Raw genomic sequence first — 13,018 nt, forward strand, 5'->3', positions numbered from 1 at the left:
TGCTGAACCTTCCTTACAGAGAAAACTACAACTAAAAATAGAAGACCAGATAAAATAATGGAAAAGAAATAAGTGCGTTTCCTATAATTTACAAGGATTTGTAAATTTAGTTTCAGTTGGTCATTTTTAAAAGCTGTGGAGACTCAGCCTGAGAAAGGTCTTTCCATCCCATACTTTTTGTGCCATTAAGGTACACGTGATGAAATGGCTGATGAATCTCTACCCTGTACTACTAGAGAACTGGGCTGCCAGATACGAAACCTGCCAACATCAGCAGGCAGAATTAACAAAATCCAACCCTTTCAGAAGCTGAAGTGCTTTTCCTCAGTCCACTTTGCAGCTCTGGGGCAGTCACTAAGAGACATGCCTTGCAGTTTTCTCAAGAACATGTTAATGCAGCTGATGTGCCAAGGACCCTGTGGGGAGCAGGATAAAATTCCTTGCCCTAAGCAAATTCTTTTACATAGAGAAAGTGCTCAAGGTCCCAGCTTCTCAACTGAACAAGTCACTAGCACAGGCTAAACATCCTCACCCCCCTTTTTTGTTTTGCACAATTCAAAAATCACCAACTCCCTTCTTTGACAGGAGAAAGGCTAAAGGGGGTGAGCACTGCTTTGCAGAGCTGTTATCCTCACCAGCAAGACTGGAAAGCTATTCCCTAGTGTTTGTTTTATCATGAGCCACTAAAGGGCACATTCTAAATGCTGTCTGATGCCAGCGTTTAGTTAATTCACTTCTTACCCTAACAGAGTCTCTAATGAATTGTAACAATCTATTAATCATGCTTAAAAGAAAGACCTCATTTATTATCACAATATTTAAGCACAGTGGTCTACAGCAGCACAGCATTAAATCATAGCAGGCTACTGCCAGTCCTGTGCATTTGCCTTTGTATGTCGCTGGTACATAGTTTTGACAAGTTCAAATCATGGAGGCTTTCTGAAAGCTAATGGGCTCAAAAAACATTGCTTTTAGCCTTCATCTTTCCAACCAGACAAATAAGGTCACTTTGGTGAATCCTTTTTGGAATGATCATTTGGACTGCACAAATATATCATTCTTCTTTATGCCGGGTTGAGGGATGCACAAGTCTATTTCTGTGATTATATAGGGAAAAAAATCAGGAACAGAAATTTTGTAATGTTGTCCACATGAGTCTCCTATTAAGAAGACAAACCTAACATTTACTCCTCTATGTAACAGAAATTAAGAGCCAAATTTTGGTTGTTTTGTACACAATTACAGATTTCTGAGTGTAGAATCTAATACTCTGCAGATACAAGATAAGGTGCCACAGCAAGATGTAGCAGGAGCTCTTCCACCTGTTTAACCTACCAGGTTATAAATGGTATGGTATCTTATCTTTTGTTTTTAAAATCAAAAATACATCACATCTTCAGCAGCAGGGGAGGGTCCAGGAAGGCAGGCACAGAGAAGAAAGGCAATCATGACCCAGATTTCAGAAGAATGCTGTCTTTCAGTTTCTTGTTAATTGCATTATCCAGGAGTCTTTGTGCACTAGACAGCAGGTAGTTAAAAGCTGCACTGATAACAGCTCAGAACTTTCTTGTCACGACCTTGCTGACAAACTTCCTTCAGAAGTAAGGCTATTTACTCTAAGCAGGCAATTTGGAGCACCTCGAGTTAAGCTGTTGAAAGGTCCTCTAAAAAAGCCTCTTTTATTCCAATCACTGAAGGAACCTCAGAAAGACTAAAAGAATAGTGCTCTGCAGCCTAATTTGGCCTTAAATCCAATGCTTTGTCAGAGAAAGATGAGTGTCCCACCAGGTACCCTGTTTAGCACCACTGCCTGGACAGTCATTATAAAGCACACCAAGACAACCAGATTTGATAACTTTTCAACATTCAGTTGAATTGAGAATCCTGACTGCAAAACTGCAAGTAAGATGCCTTGTACAAACATGTCAATCAGTTGCTACCAGGACCGATTCTGCTCACACTGATGCCGGCATCAGTGGGAACTTATGTGAGCCCATTCCTAAAAAGATGTTGCAAATGAGGCATCTGGTCAGCAGGAGGTGCATTCCACATGACCAGTAACTTCTATGCTCGAAAAACAGGTTTTAACATGCAACGAAGAATGCAGTGAAATTTTGGGTCCACACTTCCCCTTGGCGGCTCAGACGAATCCATTTGCAGCCAAAATATTTTTCTCCTCTTTCCGCACCTCTTACCTCTCCAATCATTTTCACATCTTCTCGTCCGTACCAATCTGGCTCATACACTTCATGAAGAGACTCTGTAAGCTTCTTCGAGGCATCCTGCATCCCTGTAATTGACAGGAGGAACATATAACTGCAAATTACAATAAACAATCACTAAATATCTTTATTTTGACCCAATGCACACACTCTACTATTCCCTCTGGCATGTTTAAAATAGAATTTCAAGAGCTGAAACAAAACCTTTATGTTCACTCAGCTCCCCCAGATTAACAAGAAATCTCCCTCGCAGAAGAATGAATCCATATTTATATGTGATGTCTACAGAGAAGTACACTGAGATAAACTGCATCAGTCACCTTTGGACCTCTTGCTACCACAGGTGAAATAAGAACAGGGTCTAAAGATGGTTTTCACACTATAATACACTGAGGAACTGGCTAAAGTGTAAAGTAGCTTCAACAATATTACAAGAAAGAACCTAAATCTATCTTCAGTGAGATCAGTTGGACCCTAGTAAATAAATTGCTGCCCTCAGTGAAGGCATTGGGGTTTGCCTTTTCATTCTGATGAAACACAAATACATTAGATCCTGAATATGGTTCTGAATCCAGTGAAACTAAACTGATCTCACCTAACATACGAAGAGTCAGTTCAGAAACAGTAATTTTAAAATGTCTTTATTTCAACTTCATTGCAAAATCTGAAAAACACTGCTAATGTTTTTATCTAGCATTACTTTTTAAGAGAAACCACTACTTTTTCTCCATCCAAAGCCTGTTTGCTGCATCACACCTGTGCTGCCTTGAAAATATCCCTACTGTGATCTTCAGATTTAACTGCTCAGTAGCTGAATTTAGAAATAACATTGACATTATTGTTTTCCACACAAGTAAATGTTTAGGAGTGGAAGAAGAGAATTCACTTGAATGTCTAGAAGGGCAGACTTTACCTAGTCACTAGCCATTCCACCATGTACTTCAAAACACACACTCTAGATACAACAGAAAAATCAATGCAATAAAACACATTTCCTAATCTAAGAACAGTGCCCTATTGAATGGGTAGGATTGGTAAAAAGATACTGAAAAAGCTGAAAGTAGATGGCTGTTCTCAGACCGTGGGCTCAAGGGAAAGAATGGCATGGGAAAGGTGAAGAACAAGGACAAAGGAAACCCTGGTATTCAGACGGTACAAGCTTTCACCCTTAAATCCAAAGGTGCTGTGCCAAAGCAGGATAATTGATCTCTTCAGGGATTGTCTTGTGGGCAGTTTTTAATGACAGAGCTCAGCTAAGAGAACTGGTATAGTGCAAAAAACTTAAGCTACATTTCTCACTCTTCTTTGTGGTTAATTCTTAGGATGATCTAGCACTAGCTAAGAAAGGGTTCTTGAATGAAGGGGCTTTTTTTGCCTAGAATATGCCAGATGACTGTAAACTACAGATGATCTTCACATATTTTTCCAGTCAGGACTCATGTAAAATCTTTAATGCCACTACAAATTAAACAACTCAGGAGGTAAGGTCAGACCAGCACGGTACTGCCACGCCTAAGAAGGATGTTTCTGTCCACTCAGGGCAAACACACAGACCAGAAAGGTGGTTTGCACATCCCTGCTCACGCTTGATCCTTTCTGATACCTGAGCTTCTGCCCTTAAGCATGCTGTGTGCTAAACCTTTCATGCACATTCCTGCAGCAGGCAGGCTATCACAGCTGCTGGCTAATCCCTCCTACAGCTTGCATTCAGCTCGGACACAGACCAGCCTTGGACAGAGCACCTTTTCCTATGCAGGCTTTTTTTTAAAAGTACTACGGGACTCAGGAATGTATCTGCTTAAGCAAATAAGTAAAAGACACTTAATATCACAAGCTTGAGTCATATCAAAGTTGCACCATTACGATTCTTTTCAGTTCTGAGAATCTGGTAATCCTCCATGCCACCACATTCCTGTAAAAAACAAGAATTAGTCTAATCCAGCTGCAGTGTGAGGCAAGTGAGCACTACAGTACTTGGCTTCCTTCATCAAAGGCTTCTGTCTGAAATTTCTACACACCAAGATCACCCATCCTACTTCCCTCCTCCTGCATCTACAGGATCTACATAGCAGGTTCATATATATATAAACTTACTACATATTACTAGGTTGACTGTAATACCCTGAATGAGTGCATAGGTAAGTACTCATCCAGTGGCTTTCCATTATTTTTCATGCCTGTGAGCACTAAATTACAATGTCCAATGATTTTTTATTTGCCAGGTTTTCACATAGAATTATTTCTTATGCACTAATACCTTTTCTGCATTACTCAGCACTAAAGTTAAGAGGATTAGTGTCAGCCATAGACTGCAGGCTGTCTCTGTGCTGTTTTTAACTGCTATCACTGAGAAAGACAAATTGTTTAAAGCAAGTAATTAAACTACTAAGAAATGAGAAAAGAATTTTTAATGCTCATGAACAGTTAGAAATTGATATTCAATGTCAATTGTTTCATTTAGTAGCACTTCTTGGTAATTGGGTCACTTATTTAATAACTACAAATGCCAAAATAATTGAATTGCTTAGGAAAAAAATGATGCTAAATAATCCAGTTACTGAAGTCAGACTCTTGCATGAAATCACCTCTCTTTCTCTTGGAAAGGCTCCTGCCCCAGGAATCCAAAAGCACTCCTAGAAGGCCCCACATTGTAGGTATCCTGGGGATGGTGTCCAGAGACATTCCCATTAATCACCCTAGATAGGGCAGCAGGTAGGTGACTCTTTTCCCTCAAGAGTTCCAACGTACTCAGACTCCTATGGAGATTTAGTCTGGCTGGGGACTCCATGCCAGCTGCACAACACATAGTACTGTGGAGTTTCCTCACTCCCTGACAACAAAATCTAGGCTGAATCATGGAGGAAATTCCATTCCCCTGATGGAGTGAGGGACCTTTGTCTGGCTGTTAATACTTGAGTATTTGAGTGGGGAAGAAAACTTCCAGTGTGGTTGTCCCAGGAAACGACCTATCCTGCCATAAGGGTTATATCTGCTACTGCTAGTTACCCATTAGAGGTTCCACTGAAACAACTTAATCATTTCATAATTCATTACAAAATTTTGCAGAATGATGATGAATAGTTTTATTGCTTCTAAGAAATTACAAGATTGATTTTAAGATTCGTGTGCCTGGAGGGTATGTGCAGTTCTCTCAGTCTGACAACTTGGGCAACAAAACTGATTACACCCCTTCAAAGCCCCCCTTTCCTTTTCTGTAGACTGGTTATTATTTCTTACTATGTGAAGCCACCTGAAAAGCATGGAACTTCTTTTTCATGATTCAGGATTCCTTTTCACCTCTGCCATCTTGCCACCTGCCTGCGGATCCAGGTCTGTACCTCACCATCTGCAGGGGTACTTGCAAAGAGCTCCGGGTAGACAACAGGAGGATGGTTTAGGGTTTCTCTAACAGCTGGCCCATAAACTGTTCAAGTTACCTACAGCTCTAAAAAGCTTAAAAAAAAATAAGCAATGAAGTAGAGAACCCAGATACTTGTTGCCAAGGAGACTGGAAGAGACAGAAGTCTGAGGCATGAGACAATTACAGCTATGGGGGATAGTACACAGTCTTGTCAGTACAAACACCACTCAACAGACATTAAACTACCATGCAGGTGAAATAAAACAGTACATAAAAACCATTCACAAATTCAACAGCTCTATGACATGTTTCTTCAGATTCCTTGAGTAACCACCAGCAAAGATCAAGATCCAGCTAAGACCAAGAAGCACCTCTGAGTGAGATGAGGTGCCTGAATACAGCAAAAGTTCTTGTTTTAAGAATATGGGTTACTAAACCTCAAACTGTCAGGTCTATTAAAATAAAGGGATAGAGGGCCATAACAAAGCTCAGTTGGCCATTCCTTGCTTAAATCATGCCTAGATCTTGTACTTCAAACTTTTAATATCCAGTCACTCAAAAGTCTTTCAGCAAAATGACACTTATTACTGACAACATACCAGCTTCATAAAGTGTTAGCTGTCTTGCCGTTCCTGAAACCCTTTAAAACTAACTGCTTTTCTCTCACATGTAAGAGTACAAGAATGTCAAGTGCTTTAATTTTTAATGATATAATTGACCTTTTTCCCTGAAAAAGGAGCCCCTGATGACAGCATGCCTCCAAGGCTCAGATATCCTAGATGCAGAAATCCAACTCCAGTGCCTAAATTCTGGGGTTCCCATGCATTTGTGCATAGCCACCCCAAAACGTTTCACCAATGACAATCCTTCAAATAATAGAAAAAAAAAAAGGCTGTAGCAGTTGCTGGATCTGCATCTGCCATTCACATTCTGGTAGGGCCCTTGCCACTGCTGAGATAATCAGCTTTGGGGAAGAACCACCCAGTGCTGTGTCTGTGAACTACTGTCTTGGGCTGTCCTCCCACTCCACAGCATGAAGATGTGCCAACACATGTGCCAGTGATGCCCACTGCTGGCTCATTGGCCTTGGAGAATAGCATTTTCAAGGTTTTTTGCAAGCTGCTTATGACTAGGTCTTTTTGAACACATGAAGAAGATACTGAGGTGTTTGCAAACACTTTCCATTCTCAGTAAGAATGTCAGTCCAATCTTTTTTCAAGTACGGACTTCCATGCTACAACAAGAGAAAGAAGCTGAAGAGAAAAGCATGGCAAGAAAGGCAAAAGTTTCACAGTGAAAAATTTCATGCCAAGTTAAAAAGATAACTTGGTGCAGAGAATAGCCCACTAGCAGTAAACCAGCAGAAGGTCCATGAATGCAAAACTACTAGGAAAGGCAGAGAAAGAGGGGAAAAACTTAAATATGGAGAGGAGCATTGTTGTCACCAACACATGAATCAAAGCAGCATGTAAACAGTCAGCCTACATGACAAAAAAAGCCATCTGGCCAACAAACAGCCTCCTCACACTGCTGCCAAGTATCCATCTGACAATGGGTGTGGGGAAGGGATGTCCAACAAATAAGAATGTAAAATCAAACATCCCAAATGGTCCCAAAAATGACCGTTGCTGAAATTTCCTCCAAGAACAAAAGACATTGTGTAAATCCCTTCAGGGTAAAATATCTTTCATCTGGTACAGGGTTTTCCTTGTCCAGCCCATCCAGCAAATAATAGAGAGTCACAGACATTGATTTACTGTTTTATTCTCCATTTGACCATTCCCATCAAAAGGGGCTTTCTTCCCTGCATTTCAATAGTTGCTGATGTTTTATTATGACATGGTGATTTCCAGGGATGTTAATTAATACTGGTTTGCAATTTTTTCCCTACTGGACTGGAGCCATGTTAAAAATACACACACATACATATGTATTGATTACATATATATATATTTATCTCAAGAAGCACTTGGCCTTCAGCTCCTCCAAAGAGACACAGGATGAGAAAGAGAACAATCTGCATATGGTGCTAAGTTGAGTTTGTTGGATTTACAAACGCTCAATAGGATTTATATAGCTGGTTACTTAATGTCTGACATTTAAGCACTGACCAGTGAGCTTCTGCTACTTGGATTTTCAATGTAGTATCAAAAGAGATCCCATTTCAGGACTGAGCAGTCAGAAACACATAATAGCTGGAAGCATGGTTTTGGGGGAGGAAGTAATCATCTAACCATTAATACTGGGGAATATTAGAGTTGTGGAGATGAAGCAATCCCTTGACTTGCATGGGGTATTTCATATTCCAGCATTTTCAAAGATGAGTAACAAAACGTGGAGCAGTATGAGAATCTGGACAGCAGTCCTGCACACAAAAGTCAGCCAAGGATGAGACATGCATGCAAGACTGTACACACATGAGTTGACATTGAAGGTGCAGAATACCTAGCAACACATTAGAAAGCCTGCGCCAGATCCATAGCAAAACTACCAATGACAAAAGCAATATTACTTTTATTTATCTTTGTGTACCTTTAACAAGCCTACTTGTTTCAATTTTTAACAGAAGTTTTCTTTATGAAAACATGATGTAAAACATAAAAAGCACCTTTGATGGCTGCTAAATATCCTCTCAGTTCTCTCTGGAGCCTGGAACCCTCTGCCTGGAAAAGAAAAAAAAACAAACAACAAACAAAAAAAGCAAGGAAGTGAAAACATATTTCAGTTATATTTTATGCCTTAGAACATACAGGATATCAAACTTAACAAAAAAATGCAATTTCAGGCACTCTCTGATGAATACTGTCACATGTTAGAAATATGTACAGGTTCATACAGAAAAGATGGCTTGGACAAGATGCTATGCACAGTGCACTGTCTAGGCTAAAATTTCTGGGTTTATTTTATCAGTCACCTGTACAGGTAAGAATTCTAGTCAAAGACAGACAGGCATATATTAAACAAGGAACAGTTCAAGTCAGCCTGGTCAATGTCCTAACCTGAAACAAAAAAGTATAATCAAGAATGGTGCACCTCCACCTGAAACCACTCAAATGAGGCCAGAAAACCCATGCCCATACATAAATGACTCACTACTTTTGCTAACAGTTTTCCAAGTACTTCAACATTTTAATTTTTTTCAAGCAAATACCAACTAAAACCGGATAGCATTAGTTATTTTGTTTAGCTTGGCTGATGCACCTTGCAGTCTGCTGTGAAATCTCAGCTGCTTCTTTGGCAAATACATAAAAATGGTCTTTCTTTATATTATACCAATGACCTTTGAAAAACTTGGAAAGACCCTGCTGCTCTACCTTATCTCTGACTGTACGACAAGTTAGACTTCACAGCTCCTAGGATTTGCAATAAAATATGTGCTACACTATAGGACATGCTTTATTGCTAAGAAGCTGTTGGCCAGGACACCTTAAGTATCCTGAAGATTTTGGAAATGCTCCACATGTATTAGTTCCCAATATCCTTCAAAGTATTTATTTAAGCATTGGAAACTGCAGGGATATCAGCTTGCAGTCACATTTTCTCACATACAGCCACACCATATGGAAAAGTCAGCTGCAAAATATAACTGACTGCTTTGGAGCTTTTATCATATTCGTGTGAATGTTAGACACCCAATGGCTTCATGTGTGAATACTTGAGAAGGCAGAGAGTCTCAACTGCTATAAGCTGTTGTAACTCCACTTAAGTCAAAGGACTTCTGATGTCAGTACAGGATTTGCCATCAGCAGCAGTGATGTTCAGGGCATTCAGAGACAGAGGATCATAAGAAATTCAGGTTGAAAGGGACCATCTGGAGCTTAGAGTCCATCTACTTGCAGCCACATTAAATCCAAACAGTAGTTCTCTAAAAATACTCACTTGCCTCACCAGTACACATTGCATTATGCAAATTACATCCACCAAACTCACCTGCCTTTCCCAGCTTTCTGCAGGGAACTGGAGGCTTTTAGAACTGGATCAAAGTACCATAAGAAGAGAACAATTGTTTTAAGGTCCTGGAGATATTAAAGAATTTAGAAGGTAAAAGTTCCTGAGTGGGCAGACTGAATTCATTTTATGAATTTAATGAACAAGGTCACTTTTACACTGATTTGATCTGAAGCAAAACTTCTTTTTGAAAATTAAACCTATTAATCAACTAAATACTGAGCACATTAACAGACCCACCAGGGTGATATGTGACAGCTGCTGAGGAACAGCAAGAGTGCAGGAGCACCCAGCCCACTAATCTGTCTCTGATTTAGGACAATGTTTGATGCTCCAAGGAAAGGCAAATCCTTCCTCTTGGTTCACGATCAAAGCTACATATCAAAGCAGGGGTCAGACAGGCACCAGGTGAGTAACCAGTGGATTAAACATACTTACAAAACAGTAGAAAGTTCTGAAAGTAGTAGCAGTTTAATGTTGTGTCCCTCAAGAAAATACATACATGTACATCTTCATACTGCTCAGTAAAAAGTACCACGCTAACAAATCATAACATTTTATCATCCTACCTAACACAGTAGAAACCTAATGCATTTCAGAAGTGACTTTTTTCTACTTCTTTCTGTGCTAGAAAGGGAAGCATAGAGATGAGAGAAGGTGTTGGCTTTCCACAGAGCAAAGCATTAAATGAACAAATTGCCACACAGGAAAGGAGATTGAACCGGGGCGGGCGTTGAGGGGAATCCCTCGCTCTTGGATCTGAAGAGCAGTATGTGTAACCATACAGCAGAAAGAGGAGGGAAGTTCCCCTTTTATGCATACTAGTCTCCTCTGAGAGGATCCAAGGTACTCTGAGAAGTAACATGAAGGTATAGAAATTATCTTTACAATTCGTGTCATCTTTGGCTTGAGCGCTAGTATAGCCTTGGAGCTTGTGGTAAAAATGGGAGGTACATACTCAGAGAAACTCAATTGTTCATCGTGGTCCAGATGAACAGGTACCCATACAATAACAATTTTCAGTTATTGAAGAATTTCTGATGTCTCAGAAGCAGCACAATGCAGCTGAAAGGCTCAGGACCCTGTTAACTGTCCTCATGTACAGTAAAAGGCCTATCCTCACTAATACAGGTGTCATTTTGTCACTAACTAGCACATCACAAACAGTGTGTCAGGGACAGGCTTTGCTCAAACACTGTGTTTATAACTGTACTGCTGTGCAGTTTTACAACTGGTACACTAAACCACTGTAAGATCTATTGTGGTTGATTCATGTCATGAGTCACCAGCAACCACTGCTCAGGAAAACATACAAGAGAAAGTCAAAGCAGTAAAGCATGAAGTAAATATTTTGCCATATGTGCTGGTTTGAATTCTGACAATTCATTCAAAGGAATAATTTTGGCATGGATCTCCCTCAGTCCAGGTTATTAACAGGTCACAAGTCACTGAAATATCTAAGCAGCACAGAGACATATGCAAATGTATGATACATGACATTAAAGCACCCCTGGGCAAGGGTCAGCTCCCACTGAATATGAGAGCAAATCTCTCCATTTCAGTGGCAGCAGAATTACACCTTTCTGTAAAATACTAGAAACAGCACTTTGCATCAGAAGTCCTCAGCTCTGTGAATTCTGAGAAAATGTGCCTTTGTTCTACACATCTTGATGTAGTAAGCTCACTATTAGTGAAGGTAGATAGACTTTTATCACCTGACAAACTAATTAATATTCACAGGTTGAAAATACTGCACCGCAGGCTCCACAAACCTTGTGAGCCCTGATGTCGTGGTTTTAAGAAGCACTGCTTTAAGATTCCTTTCTGGTCTATCAGATGAAAGCATCTGGTGGCTCTGAAACCACTGTCCCAAGTATCTTCATTAATTTTGTTAACTGAGATACAGCTTCTTGAAGGAACATGAAAAGTAGGTGTTATTTTGCAGATGTTTTGCTGCTCTGAAATGAGATTTCCCAAGAGAGCACTGATGACTACTTTATCATTTCATAATTTTTTTTTTGTTTGTTCTACATGAGGCAGCAAAATGAGTCAGAGTTTCATAATATGCAAGAAAACTCCAGAGAGAAATCTCAATAGCATAGTTAATAGCAAACTTCTCACAATCAGGTTGTTTGATAACAGCAGGCATGTTCTCACAGGACTCCAGCACCAGAAATCAGTGCTCTTAGCTCACCTGGTAAAAGTCAAAATACAAATGGCCAAAAATCTGCCAGACAATCATGTTGAACTGCACCTAAGAGCAAGCAAGGCATGGAAACAACCCCCAAAACCATCTCTGATTAGGAAAATTGACATAGTGAGGTCCCAAAGAGCAACTTCCTACTCTGAATGCTGGAGCACAGAGTCACTGTCACTGTCAGATCCCCTTTTCCACTCTCTGGTCTTATTACATGGTCACTATTATGTAGCCAGGAAGGACATGTGCACCCAGTGAGATAAGGAGGATCAGTGTTACCAGGACCTTGCCACCTACAGCTGCAGATGTTACACACCCTTACAGCAGTGTTAAGCTTTTCAGTACTACTAAAATTTGTCTATGTTTAGCTTTTCTTTTCTTTTTAAAGAGTACTAGATGATCTTGGAGGTCTCTTCCTACCAAAGACATTCTGTGATTCTGTAATACTATTTAAGCATACTTAGCATGGGAATTAAGGCAAAGACAGCCACAGTACAGTTTGGTGTAAGACTGATGAGACCTACAAAAACTTAATGACTAAAACCATAAAAAAACATGGTTTGTGCCTTATCAGCTTTTGCTTCCTAATGCATTAGAAAAATAGTTGTTTCCAATCAGAAATTAAAGGCCACCTTGCCTCCACAAAAGCTGGAAATGGATGATCTATTTGCCAGACATCATTTGTTCACAGCTTTCCAGACAGAATAGAAGAGTTTGATTTTTCTATCATGTCATATACAGGATGTAAACACAATACATCTTCTTCACAGGAAAGGTCAGCACAGCATGTGCTTGATACCAAAAGCAAAAAAAAATCACTCCACTTTATCTTGAGTCAAGAGCACTGTCAATGCTGGATCTGGAGCATAGGTTAATTAATAACTTCCCCCATAGAAATGCAAACCAGATGCAGTTATAAGTCTAATACTGGAATTTTGTCATTCCATCACTAAGACATCTGCGAAATAGCTCAGAAGATAGCATTTTTTGTGTCATCTGGAAGACACACTTCATTGTAAGGTGCACTTACTAGCTGCAATGTAAAGCAGCAGTGTCTCTCTGTTTGCAAACACTGTAAGTAGTATTTACTGGTAGGTACTTTAGGGAACTCAGAAATATGAATGTAAAGAACTGTTGTATTAAGTGAAACTTGACAAGGGGCTATTGGGACAAATCCATAATTCAGTATAAAATACATCTGCATACCCTATTTTACCTTTTCTCAGTCTCCTAATAGTTTCTAGAACCAACTCCCAAATTCTGGAACCGTTTTCTTAAAGAAACACATTT

At 39.8% G+C, this 13,018-nt stretch overlaps 1 protein-coding gene across 1 annotated transcript in view; it reads right to left on the reverse strand.

The window, feature by feature from the left end:
* Positions 1–13,018, reverse strand: part of AMPH (amphiphysin) — a 124,779-nt gene that overhangs the window by 54,753 nt on the left and 57,008 nt on the right. Inside the window, exons 3-4 of the mRNA XM_010001542.1 lie at positions 8,192–8,246; positions 2,196–2,290 (exon numbers count right to left, since the gene is read on the reverse strand). Coding sequence (XP_009999844.1) covers positions 2,196–2,290; positions 8,192–8,246 — 150 coding nt within the window. The remainder of the gene's footprint in view (positions 1–2,195; positions 2,291–8,191; positions 8,247–13,018) is intronic.

The sequence above is a fragment of the Chaetura pelagica genome, unplaced genomic scaffold, assembly GCF_000747805.2.
Source record: "Chaetura pelagica isolate M959 unplaced genomic scaffold, ChaPel_1.0 scaffold7, whole genome shotgun sequence".
Taxonomy (NCBI): domain Eukaryota; kingdom Metazoa; phylum Chordata; class Aves; order Apodiformes; family Apodidae; genus Chaetura; species Chaetura pelagica.